This window comes from Thunnus thynnus, chromosome 5, assembly GCF_963924715.1.
Source record: "Thunnus thynnus chromosome 5, fThuThy2.1, whole genome shotgun sequence".
Lineage (NCBI taxonomy): Eukaryota > Metazoa > Chordata > Actinopteri > Scombriformes > Scombridae > Thunnus > Thunnus thynnus.
In genome coordinates this window covers 27831736-27853755 of record NC_089521.1, presented here as the reverse complement: position 1 = coordinate 27853755, position 22020 = coordinate 27831736, and the positions used below count along the sequence as shown (strand labels likewise).

Here is a 22020-nt window from a genome sequence, read left to right as displayed (position 1 = left end):
ACTCAGCGGAGTCTCAGACGACTGCCCCAGGTGAAGTCTGACATCACAGGTTACTCCTTTAATCCTGCCCAGTCATTTTCCGCCTCTCTCGTCTCAGGTGTGATCAGAAATAACAGATGTCTTTGAGGTTAACCTTGCTGAGCTGTGTCTTTTGCCTGTTAAATCATGCGTAATATGTGTCTCCACCTCTCATCTCAATGATCTGACTCCGGGGGGGGTTTTCGACCTCTCAGACGAAGATGTACATCACGCGGTGTTCAAGACAGGCGGTGGGTTTCAGAGATCTCCGTTCCTCCAGCAATCTCTGATGCAAAATAGGAGCTGTTTATGTCTTTTACACGTGAAGTACATTCTCTCCAAAGTTCACCAGCGCCGCATATCCGTCTCCTCTTGACACGAACAGATTAAAATCCACAGTCCCTGCGTCCCTCTGCTCTATCTAGTTTGTCTCTGAGGTAGCCGGCGCCGGCACAAGTGCTTATTTCCCCAATCACTGGCTCCCCACCGGCTCTCCAGCCTCACGGAATAACAGCGGCGTACAGCGCTGAATGACTGAGCATACTCACAGACAGAGAGCGAGGCGGAAAGTGGCAGGGGGAGAGAGAGAGAGAGAGAGAGAGAGAGAGAGAGAGAGAGAATGTGTAAGGGGGTAAACAGAGCGGAGCTGCATTCCTTTTCCCGCCTCATGCTCATCTGGCAGGATACACACCGCTGAGAGGGACAGAAAGAGAGAGAGAGAGAGACAATGTGTGACACAGAGAGGAAGAGAGAGAGAGAGAAAGGAAGAGCGACAAAGTGAAAGACAGAGAAGAGGAAAGAGACCGTGACGGTGTTTACATGCACATAAAGAATGTGATTAAAGTGTAATTTAAGACCTGAATGCAAACGACAGGGTTCATGTAAATACATTAGCTTATCTTTGTCGGGGCAATTATGACTGTAGGCAAGTGTGGTTGCATCATCACAGTAAAATATTTAGAGAGCTCTGGTTTTATAAGCTGGAAATTATATATATATATATATATATATATACACCTTAACTGCATTTTCTTCACATATGAGCAGTTTGCGCAGGTGTAGTTCATGATGTAGTGCATGTTTTATTAAAAAGATGAAGATCAAATGATGAAACTTCATGAGCTAATGTCTCTAGAGTCGGGTTATCAATTCGAAAGTTTTCTGTCCTGATACCAAAATGATATTCTTCTCGAAACCATACTTTAAGAAATATACGTTTTTCCTATAAAACTCCTTTCTAATTCAAAAAAAGAAGCCAAAGTTCTCAAATTTTAAATGTTGCCTTAGCAAAAAACTAAAACAAAATAGTCTATAATTAACATAATTGAGATTTAAATCTTCATTACTCAGTACAACAGAGAGAGAGATTTGATACCCAGCCTTGTTTGTCATGAAAAACTTCAACTTTCATAACAATAAAAAAAAAATAAGGCTGGAGTTATCATTTGCTGTCTTTCAGGGGAATTTTATCTGATGATATGAACATTATCACTTTACAAAAACTACTCAGAATTAGGGATTCCATGCAAAACGTAATTAAAATGTAACAATTCCTTGTTTAAATTTTGTTTTATTGATGTTTATTTCATTGATGATTGTAGAGTTTTGTGTGATGTAACAATAACAGTAGAGCTGTAACTGTAAGTCGATTAGTTTTAGTTCATCAACAGAAAATTAATTGCTAGTTATCTTAATAATCATTTTGAGTGATTTTTTTAAGAATTCTCTGTTTCAAGCTTCTCAGTTGTGAATAGTTTCTGGTTTCTTCAGTCTTCTCTGATAATAAACTGAATATCTTTGGGTTGTGGACAAAACAAGACATTTGAGGACGTTACTTTAAGCTTTAGGAACTGTGATTGACATTTTTCACCATTTTCTGACATCTTACAGATGAAATGACTGATTGATTAATTGAGAAAATAATGAAGAGATGAATCGATAATGAAAATAATCATTAGTTGCAGCCCAATATAACAGTGACAAGTGACATTTACCATACTGGACTAACATCCACATCACAAAAATTGATATTTCACAGCCCTAAAGGTGAACGTCTCTGTTTTTCTGTTAATCAGAATACTTTAACAGTCACATTAATGAGTGCATGTAAACATAGCCACTGTGGTAAAAGCTGTAAATATGAATGCCTCAGAGAAATATAAAACCACTAACGGTATGAGAAGCCAGACAGCGAGATAGAAAACAGAGCTAAAAGCAGACACAGACAGCCTCTTCTTGTCTCCACCAGGTTATTCTCAGCAGCCCACAGCCTGATTCAAACCTCCCAATCAGCAGAAGAATCCTGCAGGTGAGAGGTCACCTCTGTGCAGCTAAACAGAGATGTGCTGTCTCCCTGGAGAGGTGGACTACTCCAGTGCCCTACTAAGCAGAGCACTGCCACATGACCCTGCTGCAAGGACAACTCCTCCGCACCTGGGGAAAGACTTGTGATGACACGGTCACGGAGCTGGCAGAGTGACAGCTTCACTCACTGCGGGTCAACATCCAGACATGTAATCTGATATAAAAAGAGAGTTCGCTCGGGGGAGGTAGCGGCTTGAAAAAGCTCAAACCATGTAGCCATCGGATTACCTCTTGAATATTTGTTTTCTCTTTGTATTCGCTAAAGGGATTTGCACTTCCTAAGCCTGATCATTTAATGATGATAGTTGTTAAATGGTGCAGAAGCGTGACTTGAACTCTTCTATCAGATGATGACTTGGAAAAGTGAATGTTTACTGGTTGGGCTTTTCCCTACGGAGCGTGTATACTCATTCATTTATGACATCCTACACCCTGTTATGATAGTCTTACTATCCTCTTGCATCAGTGTCCCGTGTGAAGTAAAAAACCTCTCGGCCTAATGAGAAAAGGGGCTCGTTTCAAAAGCGTGTGGCTCCCACATTCGCGAGAAACTATTTTTAAATCAGTCATGGATGAAAATACCAACACAGCCGGGGACTGTTTGGTCGTGACATTGATAACTCAATAATCAAATGTTCAGCACTGTCAGAAAAGCATCATTCAGTTCTGATTAATGTCCACTAGGGGCAGAAATTGACTAATAAAATCCAATAGAAGAGATTCACTGGCAAGGCCCTGTTCTTATTAAACAGAAGTTACAGTGATGAGAGTAGACTGATCAGTTTCTCAACATCTCAAGCACTAAATAATTAGTGATTCAAAAAGTCTGAATCCTCTAACAAAGTAGCCTCCAACCTTGGCACTGCAACATGATTAAGAAGATTAAAAATAAGAAACATTCTGCTACAAGAATCTTAATTATTTTCCGACCTTCGTCTTTTGTCTTAAACTAGTTTTACCTCTTCAGACCTCTGAAAAACAGTGTTTTAATTACTGCCCAGAGGAACCAGAAGGAGCTGAGCTCACCTAAACCAGACATCTAGGAAGGTGGTTCTCAAAAAACCTCAAGCTCTTCAAATGTTTTGATTGGTGATTAGTTGCTGTATCATCAGGGTGAAAGCCTGGTAATTGCACTAAATCACACACGTTTTACCAAATAATGTGTGAGGTGAGGAGTCACACAGCTCCTGCCAGCTGACCTCTGACATCACACAGACTTCAATTTATTCACACAGCCTGGAGGATCATCATCATCGTCATCATCTGTGATGCAATTGGCTGGTTACATCATACATAGAGAAAGAAAAACAGGTAGGGAAAAGAGGGACGGTGGCTGAGATTCAAAAGCTGGGAGGGAAGGAAGAGAAGAGAGAGGAGGTGAGGGATTGGCAAGGATGAAAAGAACAGACGAGGTAGGAGGAAAGGACCCCTGCTGGTTTTTTTTTGTTGTTGCAAAATTTAATTCCAGCACAATCTAATCAGGGTTAGGAAACACAGGGGACCCTGCTCCCTTTTTCTCCTTTCTCTGTCTCTCTCTGTCTTTGCTCTCCTTGTTTGAAAAGGCAGGTGGACTGGCTCCACCTTTGCTCGCCTATCCACCCACGCAGACACACACACACACACACCGCATACACACAAGCATGAGAGGCACACGGTCTTCTGCACAGCATCCACATAAACAGATATTCACACACACACATTCATGCATACAGACATATACACGCAGACATCTTACAAGGATGCACAACTACACAAACATATATGGACGTGCAGCACATACAGTACGACACACTTGCAGCAGTTGTCATCTTTGCAGACAGCTGTGTTGAATCATGTCAGTGGGCAAGATGGCAGGAGTGTGATTGGGCCTGTGGTTCAGCTTATCAGGCCTTTACAGCCTAAACCCCATCCGCCTCCACCACCGCCACCCGCTTTAAAATGCACACACACACACACACACACACACACACACACACACACCCGACACACCTCCTCCGCCTCCTTATGCCCACTGTCAAGGTCACATCTGAGCCCATATTTCTCAAAAACCCTTAAAAGCGACATTCACCTGCTCTCTTTCTACTTTTTTTTCTTGAGTACAAACTCCTGCCCACCAGCACAAACTGCTGTTGATCGATACCACTGATTCAGTGACGACTTGCCTTTAAAAACTCTGCACAATTCTCTCAGTTTCGGAAATAAGAACCCCACGACTTCACATTTTTACCCGGTCTGAGACGGAGCAGTAGATTTCCCAGATTTTATACAATCATCACAGAAAACATTGTGTACCCACGAACTACAATAAAAAAACAATAGCTTGCACTCCATCCGTTAACATACAGCCTCTTCTGTACCCCTTTCCTTCTAGAGCAGCTAATAAAATAAAATGTTGCTTCTTCTCTGCAAACTTTAACCAATCACATCCCACTACTGTCTTACAAAGTTTCCAAATGCTTAAAAAACGGTTTAATTTTGGTCCTTTTCCCTGCACTTTCTCCCACACACACTTTATTTCATTCTCAAATGAAGACACTAACTCACAATCTCACTCCCTCTTGTTTTCACGACCTCGCCCGTGTGCAGTCGGTGCCTGGTGGGACTCCATATTCATTTTCTCAGGAGGACTTGATCAATCATGCAGCTGGTCAGAACTCTGGCACGATATAGCCATACGGTAATAGCACACGCTGCGTGTCTCTAGATGAAAAATGGACAGATTGGAAAGAAAAATCAGTCCGTAGAGAGACCGTGAAAACTGGAGATTTCTGTGTACACGTGTATGGAGACGAGAGATACAGCACATGTGTTGTAACTGAGGAAAAGTCCTCTAGTAGACATAGTATTATCTGGCTCATAAAATTCAAGAATGTGCTCGTCTGTCTTTGGAGCAGCTCCGTTAGCTTGAATGACGCAATAACTCCTGTGTGTATCTTTGTATCTGTGTGTGTGTGTTTGTGTGTGTGTGTGTGTGTGTGTGTGTGTCAGTATCCCCGAGGATCTTTTGATCCAGATTCTTCAATCTTCAATCTCACACACACACACACACAAGATGCTCCTACTATTAATACACCTCCTCTGAGCTCTTCCCTTTCATCATGCCTTCAGGCTTCGCGTCTCTCCATCTCACAAGCTAGAATATGACACCACAATTAGAAGAAATCTTTTATATGGTGGATCAGATCCAGATTTAAACAGAAAAGCAAAGACAGTTTCTTCAAAAGAGTTGGATTTGCTAGATTTGGTTCCTTGTATCTGATTAGTTAAGGCGTGCTTTGGTGCTGCGCAACAGGAGTTAAACTGAGATTCATACACCTGGAGGCATACATCTTTGAATTATCACATCATACAGAAAATAAGGAAACTAGTCTATTAGCAATATTTTAGCTACTGTGATGAATGTTACATGTCATTTTTGGAACTAGTTTTTCAAGTAGGAATTCCCAATTTGGGGAAAATGTCTAATTACTAGTTTCTGTCTGATATTACATTTGAAATTTGAACTGAAGTTATTGTCTATTATTTAGAATTCAAGGATTGTATTATTAGCATAATTAAAAAATGTATCAAATATCAACATATAAAAAAAACTGATACAATTATGCAGCTGCACTTCTATTAAATTAGCTAACTATTACATTAGTTGCATAATCAATTCTTAAATAGCCTGCAAAAATAAAATCAACATTCAAATGTTATACTTATTATTAAAAGCCACATAGTTGTCCACATAAGCTAATGGTGTCAACCTGCTGTCAAGTCTGACAGTCTGACAATCTGAATATGAAAAAGTTTTGATATCTGATTGATGACCTCAAATTATACAGATGACAGCTCTATAATTGATCTGCTGGAGCTCATGTTAGCTTCACACTGACAAGACAGGCAGCTTCCCAAATTGAGGGCTTTAAGTTGATAGCTTGAAAACATGATGTGATGTGCTTAAAAGTCAAACAGTGAGATTCCAACAACTGCTCTGTTACTGCAAACTGTTGGTCAAAGTTGATAACTACTTAGCTTGCTAGCTGCTAGCTGCTAACTAGCTACCTGTGAAAACTATGTGATTAGTGATTTATGTAGCACATTTCATATGACAGGCGTAAACTCAATGTGCTTAAAAAACCCAGCATCCTTAGCAGTATAACTTTTAATAAAAGGTTTATAACACAATATAATGTAGCTATAAGCAGTGTTTACAATTATAACTCCTCCCATGAAGACATATTTCCTATTATTAAGCTGTGTTTTACTATTTTATCAATCATTATCTGTGTGTCAGTGCATCAGTGGTGACACCAGCATGCATAAAGCATATAGACAACAAACAAGAGTTTCATTTTGTCATTTGGCAAACTCATGGAATTAACATTAATTAGCTACAAATGACTTAAGTTGCCTGCAAGAGAATTAATTTCAATACGTAAAATTGAACACTTCTGTCTAAATCTTTCATCAGCTCATTAATACACAGTTAATAATGTATGGTTAAAATCTCAGCTCTTGCTATTTTACAATTTTACACTTTCAAGCTGCAATTTTAAGTTTTTTTTTCCATTCAGATATAGATTCAAATGAAATATATCTTTGTTATTTATCTTTTTTTTTTAAGTTTCATTGTCTCTTTTGATCCAATGTGTCTTATTACTTTGTTATTTCTGACTGGCAGAACAGACTTCAGGCTCTTCACTCAAATACACACCACTGAAAAGCTCTATTGGTATGCAAGGCATGCATAATCCACAAAGACAGAATGAAACTGTAATGATCCTGTTGAGAAAATTGAGCTATTGCTGCAGTAAACAGTAATGAGATACAAGAGAAATAGAATAGAACAGTATTGCATCCTGTGCTTTTTGTAAACGGATACAACAGATAATTGTGTCACTGACATTGAAATGTAGAAACTTATGTGTGAAAGCTTGAAAAGGTATGATTTATTAGGTATGAACGATCGTAATGAGATCGGCTGTTGGCACAATAGCAGACTAATGTGCGTCAAATTCAGCCAGTCCAACACATAACACAATATTTCACTCTGGAAAAAAAAAACACTCTTCTTTACGCATTGAGAATCTAATACACAAAAGGAAAGAATCAGCATGACTCTCCTCTTCTGTAAATTGAAAGAACATAAGCTCGTTTTTCCTCCACAAAAGGGCTCAAAGTCAAAGCCGAGTAGTTTTTACAGCCACAGCAACAGAGGAGAGGATTTCAATTTGACTAGAGAATAAGAAACTATACAGAGAAACTTGAGAAACACGGGGAAAAAAGATGAAGTGAATGCTTTCAAGCACTCTTGAACCTCTCTCGACCACTCTGAAAACTGTCAGTCAGCGCTTGACTGATCTGGTCTGGGTTTGAAACAATTGGTCGCTGACTGAGCACCATAAGATCAGAGAGCCAGACCCTCATCTTCTCAATCTGCTTCTTCAGCTACAGCTACTGAACCTATTGTTAAATGAAGTGTGAAAGAAGACACTTGTTTTAAAAAATGAGAAAATATTAAATGAACATTATATCGAGTCTCAATATGGTGCTCATGGTTGGATTTTTAGCAGATGCCAGCTGACATCTGCTTGAGAGTAGATTTCTGAAACCCGTGCGCTACTTTATTGCCTTTTATTAGCAAAGACAGACATATTTTATGAGAAAAAAACTAGCACTTGTTTGGTAACTTTATCTTATAAATACGCACCATATTGTGAGAAAACTGTGTGTGATTAATCCTTTTCAGAATGTGACTGAATCTGATCATAAAACTGTAGTGTCTCTTGCCTTGTAGCCACTAAAAAGTACATAAGTACTTGTTATTTATAGTTGCAAATGTCCAAAGCTGAATAGATTCAATGTGTTTACATGTGTATACTGCTGTTTGCCCAAGTCTTCTTTATTACTACCATTAGGGGGTTAGTGTTAAGGTCAAAAATGTTCCAGTCCTTCACATATTGGCTATAAATACCAATTTACTTAGGTTGTTTTGAAAAACTGTTTAAATAAAGCTTTCAATGAGATTGTAAAAAGGAAAAATAGTCTACAGCCATGCTAGCAGCTTTGTGAGGCTGTTCTTGACCTTGAGTTTAACCATGATAGTACGTTGTTGTTTAGTAGGTTTAATGGTTACCATCTTCACCATGTTGGTTTAACATGTTAAAACATGCAAATATTTGCACAAATACAAAGTACAGCTGAGGCTGATGGGAATGAGGTTTGTAGGTCTTTGGTCATAAGCCAAAGAATTAGACAAAAGTCAGTAATTAGTTATTACAAGTTATTATGATTCATCCTCTGTGGAGCCATGAATATATGCCCAACATTTCACAGCAATCCATCTAACAGTTTCGAGGTTCAATAAAGAACTAAAAAGTTAACCTCATAGTGGCGCTAGAGGAAAAGTCAGAGGACTACCAGCCTTAAGAATGTATCCTCAATGATCTTGAATATCTGTTATAAATTTTTTGACAAGAGTTGTTGAGATATTTCACTCTGAACCACGAATGTGAACCTTAGAGGAAGAGTCAGGTCTTCACCAACCTCCACAGGATTCATCCTCTGGGGACCATGTGTACGAATTTTCATACCAATCAATTGCCATGAAATCCACTGAAAATCCCAAACTTGCATTTTTCAAATTGTGTAAGATTTGAATTAATTATTGATATTTAACATGGCATACCTTGATTAAACCGTTCTTACTTTGTAAAAATGGCATCTAGCAGCTTTATTTGAGGCCCAGCAGCTTGCATTAAAAGAAGTTGATTAAATTATTTGCACATAATACAGTATATACAATATATATACAGCATATACCTTGATGGTAGCAGTAGAGTGATTGTAGTGCATGGCACATACAACAACAAGAACATCCAGCATACCTACCAGGTATGTCAGATGGTAATTATTGGTCTACACTCATACAAATCTATAGCAGCAATTTCCATCCTCCATTACTGACTTAAATTTCATCTCTTCAAGCACCTTACATCACACTCTGCCTCCTGAATCATTTTTGTTCCCTTATTTTAATCCTCTATTACCTCTAATTTGATCCTACCATTGAGGGGGAAAAAACTCCCTTCCACCATTTACAATAACACCTATTTTTTTAAAAATATTTCAACACTTGCATCGCCTGCATGAGCATACCAATCACACTGCCGGGATAATGTGTTTCTACCGCTTGCTAATGCTATCTTGCAATACTTGTGATATTACTTAAATTAAACTGAAATGTATTCTGTTGCACTATTCTGTGTTGCACTGCCTGTGAGTGTCAGCTAATAACTGGAATATGAAAAATGACTCTAAATTGGAAGCCGACATTCAAGTCAGGCTTTCCGAATAGGTTTATTAAGACTTCTACTGCTTCCCGCAATTCTACTAATGATTGCCTCTGTAGGCCAACAGATAAAAGATTCAATAGCGCTCACAATGCCTACCGCCTCTGCAATGGTATCTGAAAATCATGCCTAGTGCATTTCATCTGCTGTTGATAAGAGCATTTCAGATTGATATAATTTGTGAACCATTAATTTTGCCATTACGCATATGCATCTCTTTTATTCTGGTTTCTGAACTGTATTCACTTGGTTTCTGATTGAAATGGTAATGACCAGTCCCTCGCTGGTTCTCTGTGATTGTGGAACGAGGCAGCTCAACCTCCCCACCCAAAAGTGACCCTTTTCAATTACTGTAGCCTTCAAAGGGCCTTGACAGTGAATGGCCCGACAGTTATTGCCAGGAAAAGAAGAAGAGCTCACTGTCAGTCTGTCACTGGTTGTGGTGACACCAAAGGAAATTCAAGGTTACGCTTTACTGTACTGTACTTTCTGCGACACAGTGTGAAAACGTGTCACTGGAGAGGTCAGAGACAGACATACTGTATATAGAGGTTTCATCAGTCGCAGTCTTTTTCTGCAGTGGCGGTGCACCACTGCAGAATTATGAGCGCCGCTGCTAAAACTTCACCTGATCATTAATATCAGTGGGCTACTGATTTTCACTCGTACATTGTGCGAGCACGATAACACCCTACGTTATCCTGGAATTGTTTTGAGTCATCGACTGGTGCATCAAATCCCAGAATCCTCCCTGTCCTCATTCTTCAAAGGACGTCTACGTGAAAGGTACTGTTAAAAGAGTAGTGTAGCTCCTTCAGGGTAGTGCAAAATGTGTGTGCATAGCGAGTGTGTGGTTCAGCGAGTAGAGCGAGCGGCAGAAAAGTGATAATGAATGCCAGCAGAGCAGATGAAAAGGTTAGCAGTAGGCCTAAGTTGTCAGTCTGGCAGTAAATGTACAGTACAGGCTACAATATGTCAGTTAGTAAATGCTGCAGCTTCTCCAGACAAAGGAAAGTCTCGTCTGTTGTTTCCCCAACTGCTGGAAAAGTGAAGGGGGTTAGCCCCAAAGCTAGCAACAATGGGTTAGCCTAAGGCTCACTTAAGGTGGACTAACCTTTAAAGTGGACCAGCTATTCTCATTTTAGTGTCAATCTCAGCTGCTCCTAATGTAAACAGAGAACAGAGAAATGTCTGAATCCTGAGTTTGGCTTAGCAACACCCCCCACCATCACCCCACCACCACCATCCCAAAGCAGTCAATCTAGGAGAAACACTGAGTAGCATAACAAAACAGTATGACTGAGATAAAAACACAAAGCACCAAGAAGGAAAATACATGAAATGAAAAGAAGCACAACAAAACTAATTCTGAAAATGAAAAAGGTCGACCATTCAGGAGTGTCTTAGCCTTTAGTTCCTTTTTGATTAAAATGCACCTCTAGCGTCTGTTAAGTGGTCTCACTTTTTAACCACCAGTGAGTGTTTGCTATAATGAGCCTGGTTTTTGAGTAGTTGCTGTTGTAATGAGGCATTCCAAAATTGCACCATTGTAACAGAAAACAGGGACAATTACATCTGAATAAAGGGCGAGTGTTTTGAGGGGTATTCAAGCTCAGCAAAGTCTTTTCCTATCTTTCTCACTTCAAGGGAAAATGAATGGGGAAATTCTCCACATGCTCATCTTTCTGTCATCACATTCCCATTGTTTGGAAATGTCACATAGTCATACAGTGAAGGTCAATAGTTGACTTTTAATCACAGGTATATTGAAGGAGCAAAGCTGCTGAGGAAAAGTCTTGGTGCATTGCTTTAAAGGCCCGAACGCACTGAAAGCGATAATTGACACGCCTCATTTGACGTGCGTCATTTGATGCTCCTATGTCGCACTGCAGGCATCGGTTTGGAAATGCCAGCAACCACAGAACAACACAGATTTGTCTTGTTGTTCTCTCTAATTTAACATTACTTCTGCATTAGCTAGATGTCATTAATGTATGAAAAGGAGAAATGCAGAGGAGGAAAATGAAACTAAGAGTGTCTGTTTCCACAGTAAATCATCTGTTGAGTGTTTGATGGTTATTTACATCTGCTTTACAGTGTAACTGCAATAAAACAATCAGAAAATAACGTTTTATTTCTTTCTCTTTCTCTTTCTATCTCTCTTTTTCAGCTGCAAAAAAACAGCTTTAGTTGCTGGGTCCCCATTTGGTGCTCCAAAATCGGAAACAAGGTCAGAGTAGGGGCGTCAAGGCAGTTTGACGTGCCTCATAAGGCTTTTAGTGCACGTTCGGCCATTTAAAACAATAGGTGTACTTCAAGATGCACACGTCAGACACTTATGGGCCTTAAATGTCTTCGGCACTTGCCAAAAGACAAAAAAAAGCACAGTGTTTTCTATTAAAAAGCCAAGCAATGGGGAATCTGTAACATGCGATACGTGATGAGACGTTGTCGTGTTTTAACTGTAATCAAAAGTAGACAGATACACGACATGGCTGACATCTCCAGAATAGCTTTTTAAATTCCTTCATTCTTTAAAAGGGTACATGCTGTTAGACACTTAGCAGTAAAATCAATACAGACAAAGGGTAACAGCATGTTCACAACACAGAAGTGGCAACATTTATTTAAGATAAGCTAACCATAACAGACTCTACATGCAGTGAGATTATCTTGAATGAATGAGGCAACATTAAACGTTAGTGGATTGAGCTGTCAGTGATAAGTACTGATAAGTAACTGAAATTTATTTTTGAACCTCAATAGCAACAATTACATGCAAGAATCAGACGGAACCGCACATTCATGTTCACCAACCCAGCCGGTCTGTGATGATTATCAATCAAAGCGTCAAGAAGTGCCAAGAACAATGTTGCTGAGTCCAGGTTTATCTACATAAATTGCTCACTGCTGTTAGGGAGTGTTTTTATTTCTGTATTAGGTTTCCAATTTGCAACTTCCTGTGAGTGAAAAGGTAGTCTGTTAATTTACAGCACCACAATCAGGGAAATGTGCTGCTTTGGATGTCTCAGTTCAGACTGAAAAATTAAAAAATCAGCTAAAGCTTTATTCAGAGTTTCAACAACTTTATTCGTATCTCTTTTAGATTTACATGTGAGTGAACTTAATATGCACAAGCCTTCTGTATTAAAGGTATTAAATGCTAATAAGCATTTGGTCACAAAGAAAAACAAAAACAAATCTGAATTAATTATTATAATTTTCTTGTATAACAACCACTTAAGCAGACACACTATGTCCTAGACTCAACACTGCAAGGTTTGTGTGGATATGGAAAGACTGCAGGTAAAAAAAAAGATACCTTACATATCCTCAGTTGTAAAACTGATGACCTAGAAGTGAAGTTAAACAACAACCTCATTACAATTACTCTAAATACAACTCTGCCTGGGTTTTCTTCAATATACAATTGGCTAATTGTGTCCTGTTGTACAAACACTCCACTGTGTGTAGTATAAGAATATTGGGTGATTAAAAAATAATTAGTATTACTGTAGAAGTGTGTCAGAGCTAACTATGAATAAAGAAACAGGCGTAGTTCTCTGCATTATATCAATTAACAAGCTGATAAACAAATACATATCAGTCATACATTGTGCAGTATAATCTGGTAGCAATATGGTACAGGCAGCTGTTACTAACATCGCAACAACTGCTGCTTTCATATCTACTTATATTACTGTACATACTGTTGTGATGTCAACAACCAACACATTACACCCACTTCAAAACATCCTATTATCTGTCTTATGGTTTCTAGAGTATAATAACTATTCACAGAAAAGAAAAGAAATGAAAGAAAGAAAAAAAAACAGGAGATTTTTCTATCTCACTGGCTCCTGCCACAGTCTGTGGTTTATCATTACAATACCCCAGGGGGTCGGACAAAAGCAGTGCTTTTTCTAATGGACTGCTTTTTACTGCTAACCTGATTCAGTCAAACACAGTGCTTGGCGGCAACCTAACAGCCAATTCACTACCTGAATACCAAGCAGGCTGGCCAATGAGTAAACAGCCTGTCCAGAAAAAACACTGACAGAAACGTGTGGCTGAATGTGTCCCGGTGGCTTGGCAGACTATGGTGCAGTACGGGCATGGCCGACTTTTTTTTTTTTTTTTTTTTTTAGGTGTTGCAGACACCACTGAAACAACTGCCCATTCTTCATCAACAGTGCAACAACACCCTGTATTAAAGCCTCTGCAGATATTGTAATTAACAGCTGACCTGCAAGTAAATTCTTTGTAATTTAATAGCTTTCTAGTGGCCTTTTTATATTTGCCATCATCCTTATGAATAGCTCTTTTGTGGTAAGAACTCAGAAATCTTGCAAAATAATATTAAAACAACAAATACAGCAAATGAGTGGAAATCACTGTGAGAGATCTTGGTGAAACACAGATTTGGACCTAACACACTAATGGGCCCATCAAGCAATAACAAAGGCTGTCTAGTGGGTTCTCTGTTTGAGTGACAACTTATTAACTGAGCTAGCGGCTACAGGGATACCACAATCTGATAGAGCAGATCCATAACTACACCAATACAGGCCTCATTAAGTGGATCAGTTATTCGCCATGACATAATCAATCAATTCCTGTGTCAATTTTATTATCAAATTAAAGCTTTTAGTAAGGTGCTGTCTTAGTTTTAGTTTAACAGCATCCCTGGCCTCATGTTACCTGAGATGAATTATTAAAATGAGCTCTACACGTTGTGGTATACAGATCTAAAATTTAGGAAAAAGACACTACTGGTATTTGATGAATACTTGGTATCGCCAGAATTAAGGTGTCAGAATTAGTATCCCTAATACTTCACTCTAACATGAACAAAAATGTAAATACCATGGCAAACTATTTTATTTCTTATGCCATAAAAATAAAATGGTAAACTCTGGCTTTAGTATTGAGATTCTTTCTGCCTACTATGATTGTAAAAACATCAAACAGACCAGAAATATCCACACTTCTATTTTTAGTAGGATGCACTACTGTAACAGTTTTTTCTTAGATCCCCCCCCCAAAAAAAGCTCTGCAGAACATCAAGAAGCACCATTTACTTATGAAACACATCCACAGGATAAAAGATTTAATCATCTTTAAAAGCAGGTCATAAAATGTAGGTTCTCAATTACTTTCAGCTCAATCTAAAGCACTTTGACTATTTCCCCTACAACCTGCACTCTGCACTGTTTCTTCTATCTGTTTGCATTTGTGTTTTAACAGTATTATGTTAATTTACAGTATTCTTTATTAAGCGTCTTTTATGCAGTACTTAAACCACTTTTAATTGTCTTTATGTATGAGATGTGTCATATAAGTAAACTTTCCTTTTGAGAAATTAGAGACCGAACCAGTGAAGTCTCGATCTTCCACAGGAATTTACCAGCAGCACCCACACGAGACAGACTACAGTAGAGACTTTGTTGGGACCCTGGAGTGACTGCATAAACAAATGTGACATATAACCAGGTTAAACCCCTTAGGGAGACTCGGTGACAACCTTTTCCCATTTCTGTCATGATTAAATCAATATTATTAGCGTGGGTGAGTCAGACAGCTTTATTAAGGGCACTAACTTTTGGTGGGGACGTCAGCAACCGAAAAGCAAGTCCTTTCCTATTTTGATGTAGCAGGAATCGTCGACGGTGTCACATCAAGAGAGCATTAAGTAGCTAAATCCTCCTTCTGAATAATTGACTACATCTCTAGATACAAAAGCAACAGCCCTCCGCCCATGACAGACATTCAAGCTGACAGAATTAGATGCCTCCAGAGAGCGACTCCCACCACTGGTGCTGGGAGAGACGCACAGAGAACAAAGTGTTTGCCATGTCAAACATGAAACCATCTTGTACTGTGATGTCAACGCTGGCTGTCTGATAATATGCTCAGTGCTTCTGATTTATGTATTTACCCCAATATTTTTGGGAGGAAGGAATGCCTCCAAACTCATTCAATATGAATTTCTGTGGATACGTTTGTCAGCTGAAAGTCTAAAATGTAAATGTATGTGTGTTTCTGGTCACCTGATCTCTCTTTGACACTTTAAATAACATACTGGCTGCATGAAACGACATTTTTATTGACTGTGCAAGAAAGATGAAACACTTCGGTGATGTTTGAGGCTGTAGTTTGAGGTGTTAAATGCGTCATACAGTATTTAAAAAAGGAACACGGCACCAATTTTGCAAGGGAGTACCTTTCAACCTGTGAGAGCAGTTGTATAATGTCTTCTGTGGCTCTAAAGGAAGCTGTGTCTAGTCTGGGGAAAAAAAGCCTGATGATGTTATCAAGGTTATCTCACCTCTTCCACGGAGACTATACATTTTTAACAGAAAGCCTAGGGCCTAACAAAAGATGCTATTGAGTTGGATCCAGGGTTTCACTTGAGGCTAAAAAGGTAAGAATATCTCGGTCTCTGCTGCATCGATTTTTGAACATGGGAGTGCAATATTAATTTGCTGGATTTAGGGCATTTCTCTTATTTAGTCCACTAAAGGTGAAGTGTTGGGCACTTAGTATGGGATGATGTGGTACACCTAGACTTGAGTCACAATGTAAGTGTGTTTGATTGCAGATTAAGCTTTAAAAATACTTGTATGATATTTTTTTATTATTTGGGAGTCATTTGGTTTATTTAAATGAATCTATCTTTCATATCCGGATAAAAAGAAAAACATTTCTTGCAGTCAGCTTTTTACCAGACATTCATTTCCAGCCACTATGTCTGATTAAGAATAAACAAACCTTAAAACTCGAGCTGGGTCATCAAGGCGGCAGGAATATTTAGCCTTTTTTCAGTACAGCCTGCATATTTACCATGTTCGGCTTTCTAAATGTAAAATAGTGGTATTTCAATTGATGCAAATGCCTTACGCAGGAGTTTTGAAATTCAAATTGTTCCTGCAGGCATATGTGGATATTCAGTTTTTTGAGATTTCGTCTGGCCTAGTTTTCTTTCTTATGTTGAGGAGCAAATAGCATCTTTTTTTTATTTTTTCAAAAAGATTCTGTTTGGGCATTCAAGCATTGAACACAGTGAAGTGTAATTTTGATGTGACTTTGCTTGTTTGTGCCCAAATGATGACAGGCTCCGTCTGGATTTCAGAATCAAGTCACAACAGTGTCTGTGAGACAATGAGAGATTAATGAAGTAATAGTCGATTATTTCTAGAACAATACGTCCTCCTCTGTCGTCCCTGTTTCCTCGGCTCTGTCTGTGTCCCGCAGCAGGAGCCAACTCACCTGTTTTTTATGGGCTGACCAGCTGAGTGAGGCTGAGGAAAGTGCTGGGCACGCCACTAAAGCTGTCGTACACTTCTTGTCAAGCTGAATCAATCTTATGTTTGCATTTAACTGGGGATCAGTGTGAGTGTGTGTGTGTGTGTTTTAGGATGAGTGTATAGTCTGTAGTGTACATTCGGAGCCACATAAGGCTCACTAACAGACACATACACGACTTGCACAGTGCGTGTCTATTTTTATGTCTCTCATGTCCTGTAACAACCCCATAAAGCTGACAAACTACGCTACACACAACTTGTTTTATGATGTGCCGGCAGGGCGATGTACTGTACCCAAAGGGAACTGCGCTTCTCCCGGAAACAAAGAAGCTAACGAGCTGTAATCCACTTCATGCTCCTCGAGCACAACACAAGAAAACTCCCGCAGCGATAAAGAATCTCACCGCAGACGTGCCGTGTTGAGACGTAGTGTTTTACATTTACATCGAGCTTACCTTGCGTCACACGTCAGATCCCATGTGGAGAATTCATGATCGTAAAGGTTGGTGACCACCTTGGTCGTCCTTGGCCAAGCGGCGTGACGTTTGATGGGAACCAGCTCGTGACCGGCCTCCTGTGCGGGGTCGCGGCTACAGCAGGTGCCCATCCTTCCGCAACAAAGGAGCTGTTTGCTAGATGATTAGCAATTTTATCTCTGCAAAAAGCCCACTGCAACACCTCTTAAAAATCTTGGGACGATAGAGTTGGCTACAACTTTCCACTCCTATCTCTCCAAGCCAACAGTTGGAGAGTTGAACAGTCCTCTTCCCTCATAGATTAAGAGAAAAATTGAGGAAAAAAGTCATTCAGAATGGCAAGAACTCTTCTTTCAACAAAGGAAAACATGTAGCAAGACTGTAGATCTTAAAAGACATACTGAGTCTCTCTCATTCACCCTTTGAACCCTTTTAAACATGTCTTTTCTCTTCATGCTCTCCTCTCAGTCCATCGCTCGCCACTATTCTCTCCCCAACCAGTTGTGTCAACCCTTCCTCCCCTGTCCTCTCTGACTCCGACCTCCCCAGTGCTCCTCACATGATTTCTCTCTTTCTGAGCTGCATTGCTAATGTTTTGGTGGCCTGGCCCTGGCAGCCTCGCCCATCTCTTTACGCTGACAGAAGTGTTACTGTCTCCCACGACCGGCTCAGACTTTAAGGGCCACAACATTGTTATCAACCATCTTGTTGTTTCTCTCCCTCTCTGTGTGCATCTGTGTCCTTCAATCCCTCCTTTGTGTCTGTCCTCCTTTGCTCCGTGTTGAACACAGATGGACACCCCGCAATTTTCCAATCCAGAGCTTTTTTCATGGTCCACACACACAACACAACACAACACTCATGTAGAGAAACAGCGAGACTGGCTGGTCCTACGGTTCAAGATGTGTGGGCTTGTCAGAAAGAAAAAAAAAAATCAACAAGTGCTGCAAGCTTCTGGGTATTTGTAGGCCATGTACATTTCATACATTTTTTCCATATCTGAAGTCTGTTGTTTTAATAGCATAGTCATGTGCTGCTATACCGCGTGTGCAGAAGCTTTGATGAAGAATATTATGATCTGGGACACCACTGCATGCATCTAAAATAAAACTGTTATATAACCGTAATAAGAATTCTGTGCTTCTTAATTTGTTTACAATTTCTGTGGTCCGTACTGCCCATTTTCTGCTCATAAAAAAGTGACCACACTACGCTGTTTTTTTGATATGGGTATTTGATTCAGCTATGCTTTGATTGCAATGTGGCGAGTTCAGCCGCAAACATGGTTTGAGATGTAAAAAACACACTCTTTTCATTGTTGTTTCGGGTCCCCATGGTCAGAGCCAGCTGCCTGAGAGAGACCATGTTGATTTGTTTACTGCCACTCTTCCTTCGTGAACTATGAAGCCCGTCTCATGCTCGTCGCTCGTATTGTGAGGAGTGTTGCGCGACTGCTATTTCGAGAGGAGGGAAATTAAACCGGGGGAAAATACAGGAGAATACGAGGAAGCGGTCGATGGTGTGAAAAAACAAAAGGTGATTTTTCTCCGTTGCAAGGTGCTGGGAGGGTGAGAGGTTGCAGCGACTGTTCGAGGCCACAGGAATTAGGGCTGAATAAACAAAAGAAGAAAGAAGGAACAATATCTTGCACATCATCACATAGCAAGTCAAAATGACTCATTTCATGGGCTTTAAGTTTGCGGAAAGTACTCCACACTTAACAGGAGCAGAGAGAGGAAACGGCAGATACTGACTGGTGCTGATGTACATTAGTAGATCAATGAAGAAACTGATCAGAGAAAAATCAAGGAGGTCATCCGCAGCCAACATCAAAGACATTCTTGACCCGAGACAGAGGTTTGATCTCCCCTGACTTTCACGGGACTTAGGTGAGACCTGAACCACTTTCCATTCACTGATAAAGACTGTCAGATGCAGCTTAAAAAGCCTGAAAAAGCAAGCATCAGTTCATTATTTTCTCGATTAATCAATTAATTGTTTCATGAAGAAAATAGTTCCCAGATGTCTTGTTTTGTCCGCAACCCAAAGATATTCAGTATATTATAATAGCAGACTAAAGAAACCAGAAAATATTCACATCTGAGAAGCTGGAACCACAGAAATTTGGAAACAATTAATCAACTATCAAAATAGCTGCCGATTAATTTTCTGTTCTCAGCAGATGAAAGTGGCGTAACTCAGGGCTGAGTAAGCTTGTAAGACATTATTCATATCAGTTATACCTGATCACCATCATGAAGCTTGGTGCAAATTCAGGCAGGAAGACTATCTTTAACCATTCATTCTTCCCCGCTCCTCTCGCTTTCACATCAGCTGTTTAGGGGCGTCACTCCTAGTTATCAAATCAGATTGCTCCACGATTTCTAACCACCAATCACGGCTCACCTGTCAAACTTTAAAATCCGTTTCCCTCTCTGTCGCTGTCAGCTGTCATTCCAGAGCAATCATCGTGACCCTCCTCCGCCCCATCCACCCTGGAAGCTCTCTCCTCCTCATCCCAGATCACCATCTCGCCTTCTCCACTCCGTTACTTCAGCACCAGGCCCGAGTTCACCAGAAGCCGCTACCACACCACCAAGATCTACATCTCTTCATCACCACCACCAATGTCTAGACTCCATCGGGGGGGGTTATCCTATACTACTCTTGCATTCACTTCCCCCCTTTCATATCCAGCGACATCACGATGGGTTCTAATCGCCAAAAACTTTTCGACCTTCATCTACCATGCTGTTCAATAAATATCTTTTTCTGTCTTGAGTCTCTCCTGATTGAAATAAGTCTACATACAGATGATCTACAAATTAAAGGAGTGTTGTAATAAGATGTTCCACCAGAAGCCTCCAGAACAGTTTTAATGCTCCTGACAAATATTCTCTATGTTGCTGAACTCTACTAAAGGGAGGAACACGGTTCTTCAAAAAAATACATCTTCATTCGGTGTTCTGATGTCTGACTCATCGCTTAAAAATCTCTCATAGTTATTGAGTTGAAATCTGCAGAAGTCAGAGCAAATTATTCATAAAACCGTCCACTGACCCCTCTACCCTGGATGGAAACATCTACATTCTATGTTTCTCTACTCAATTATTCAGGTTTTTTTCTTTTATTTGTCACTATTGTATACATACAGTATGTGTTGATGGTGAGTGGATAGAGAGTGGTCTAACATTAGATCCTCATCACCAATCAGCAGCTCACCAGTGTTTTATATCCAGTTCCTTCTTCCTTCTAAGCATAATGCTTTTTGTGTGGCACCTTTAGCGTTTCTAACGACATTGCCTCATGCAGACTAACGCGTTGATGCCGCTGTGCTAATTTTCCCCCTCATCTTCTATTTGACTCCTGTTGAACTTCATGTCCTGCCTGTCGTTATTATCAACAGCGAGAAAATTTAAAAAAAATTTCTATGACTAACTGAAGTGAATTACCAAACTGCACCCTAAAGCGCACAGAGCATGTCAGACATAATATGGTAGGCAGGCAAGACATACAATTAAAAAACAAACCACACACAGTGTATGCTGTTGGTGCAGAAGCAGGTGTAACCATAGCAACCAAACAGGCCGTAGGGCAGGTATATAGAAAGAAGGGTAAACCTGTACAAAAAAAAAAAAAATCCTTTCATTTCCTTGGATTCTTGTACTTTGTGCTTGTAGACTGTTACACACATAGTCGCACAATAGAAAGGCTGCTTTAAGTATTGTGAACACTGTACTTTCACAATCCCTTTTTCTGAGTTTAAATAAGAGTATAAGCCTGACGGCGTCTGTCTACCGGAAGCGGTGATTGTTTAATGCACTCTGAAATGTAAAATGACGACTGATAAAGTACAGCGATGAGAAATAACACACTGGAAATCTGACGCAGCTGTTCTCAGTCTATCGAGAGACACAAGGTTGTCGTTCGCACGAATCTTCGTCTTTTATGATGTGGTTGATATTTCAATATGTTATGTGTGTGTGTGTGTGTGTGTGAGAGAGAGAGAGAGAGAGAGAGAGAGAGAGAGAGGAGAAACCTCGCTTTGTGCAGGAGTGACATTTATTTCGAGCACAATTTGTCACAGAAATCTGACTTTCGCAAATATTTAAAGTGGCTTTCATTCTTTTTTAATGGAGCGAGGAAACCACTCAACTTTTGAACTTTGTACCGTTACGTATTGATTATGACCAAGAAAAGAAGCAGTGATGTGGTGCCAGTGTGTTCAGACTTTTTGCCACAATACAATATATAATTATAATGTATAATTTATGTTGAGGTGATAATATTTTTGCAGAAGTAGGTGGTCCTTTTTCTTCATTTTGAAATAGTTGACATGCACATAAATCCTTTTGTGGTGTTTCTTTTTAATAATGCATTCATGAGCTCTCAGATGAGGCTGGAAGATTCTTAATTATTTCCTGATTAACTTTTTGATTGTGTGTGGCTGTTGCTTTAGTACCCGACCACTTCCTCTGCTCATCTATTTGTTTATGAAATAAGCAACCAGATAGCTGC

The 22020-nt window shown here is 39.8% G+C and overlaps 1 protein-coding gene across 4 annotated transcripts in view; it reads right to left on the bottom strand.

The window, feature by feature from the left end:
• Window positions 1-22020, bottom strand: part of plekha7a (pleckstrin homology domain containing, family A member 7a) — a 143181-nt gene that overhangs the window by 103065 nt on the left and 18096 nt on the right. Inside the window, exon 1 of one of the 4 annotated variants that reach the window (XM_067590506.1) lies at window positions 17482-17958. The exons of the other annotated variants lie outside the window; for them this stretch is intronic. Coding sequence (XP_067446607.1) covers window positions 17482-17633 — 152 coding nt within the window. The 5' untranslated portion in view covers window positions 17634-17958. Of the gene's footprint in view, window positions 1-17481; window positions 17959-22020 lie in introns of those variants that run through there. 4 annotated transcript variants of the gene reach the window in all.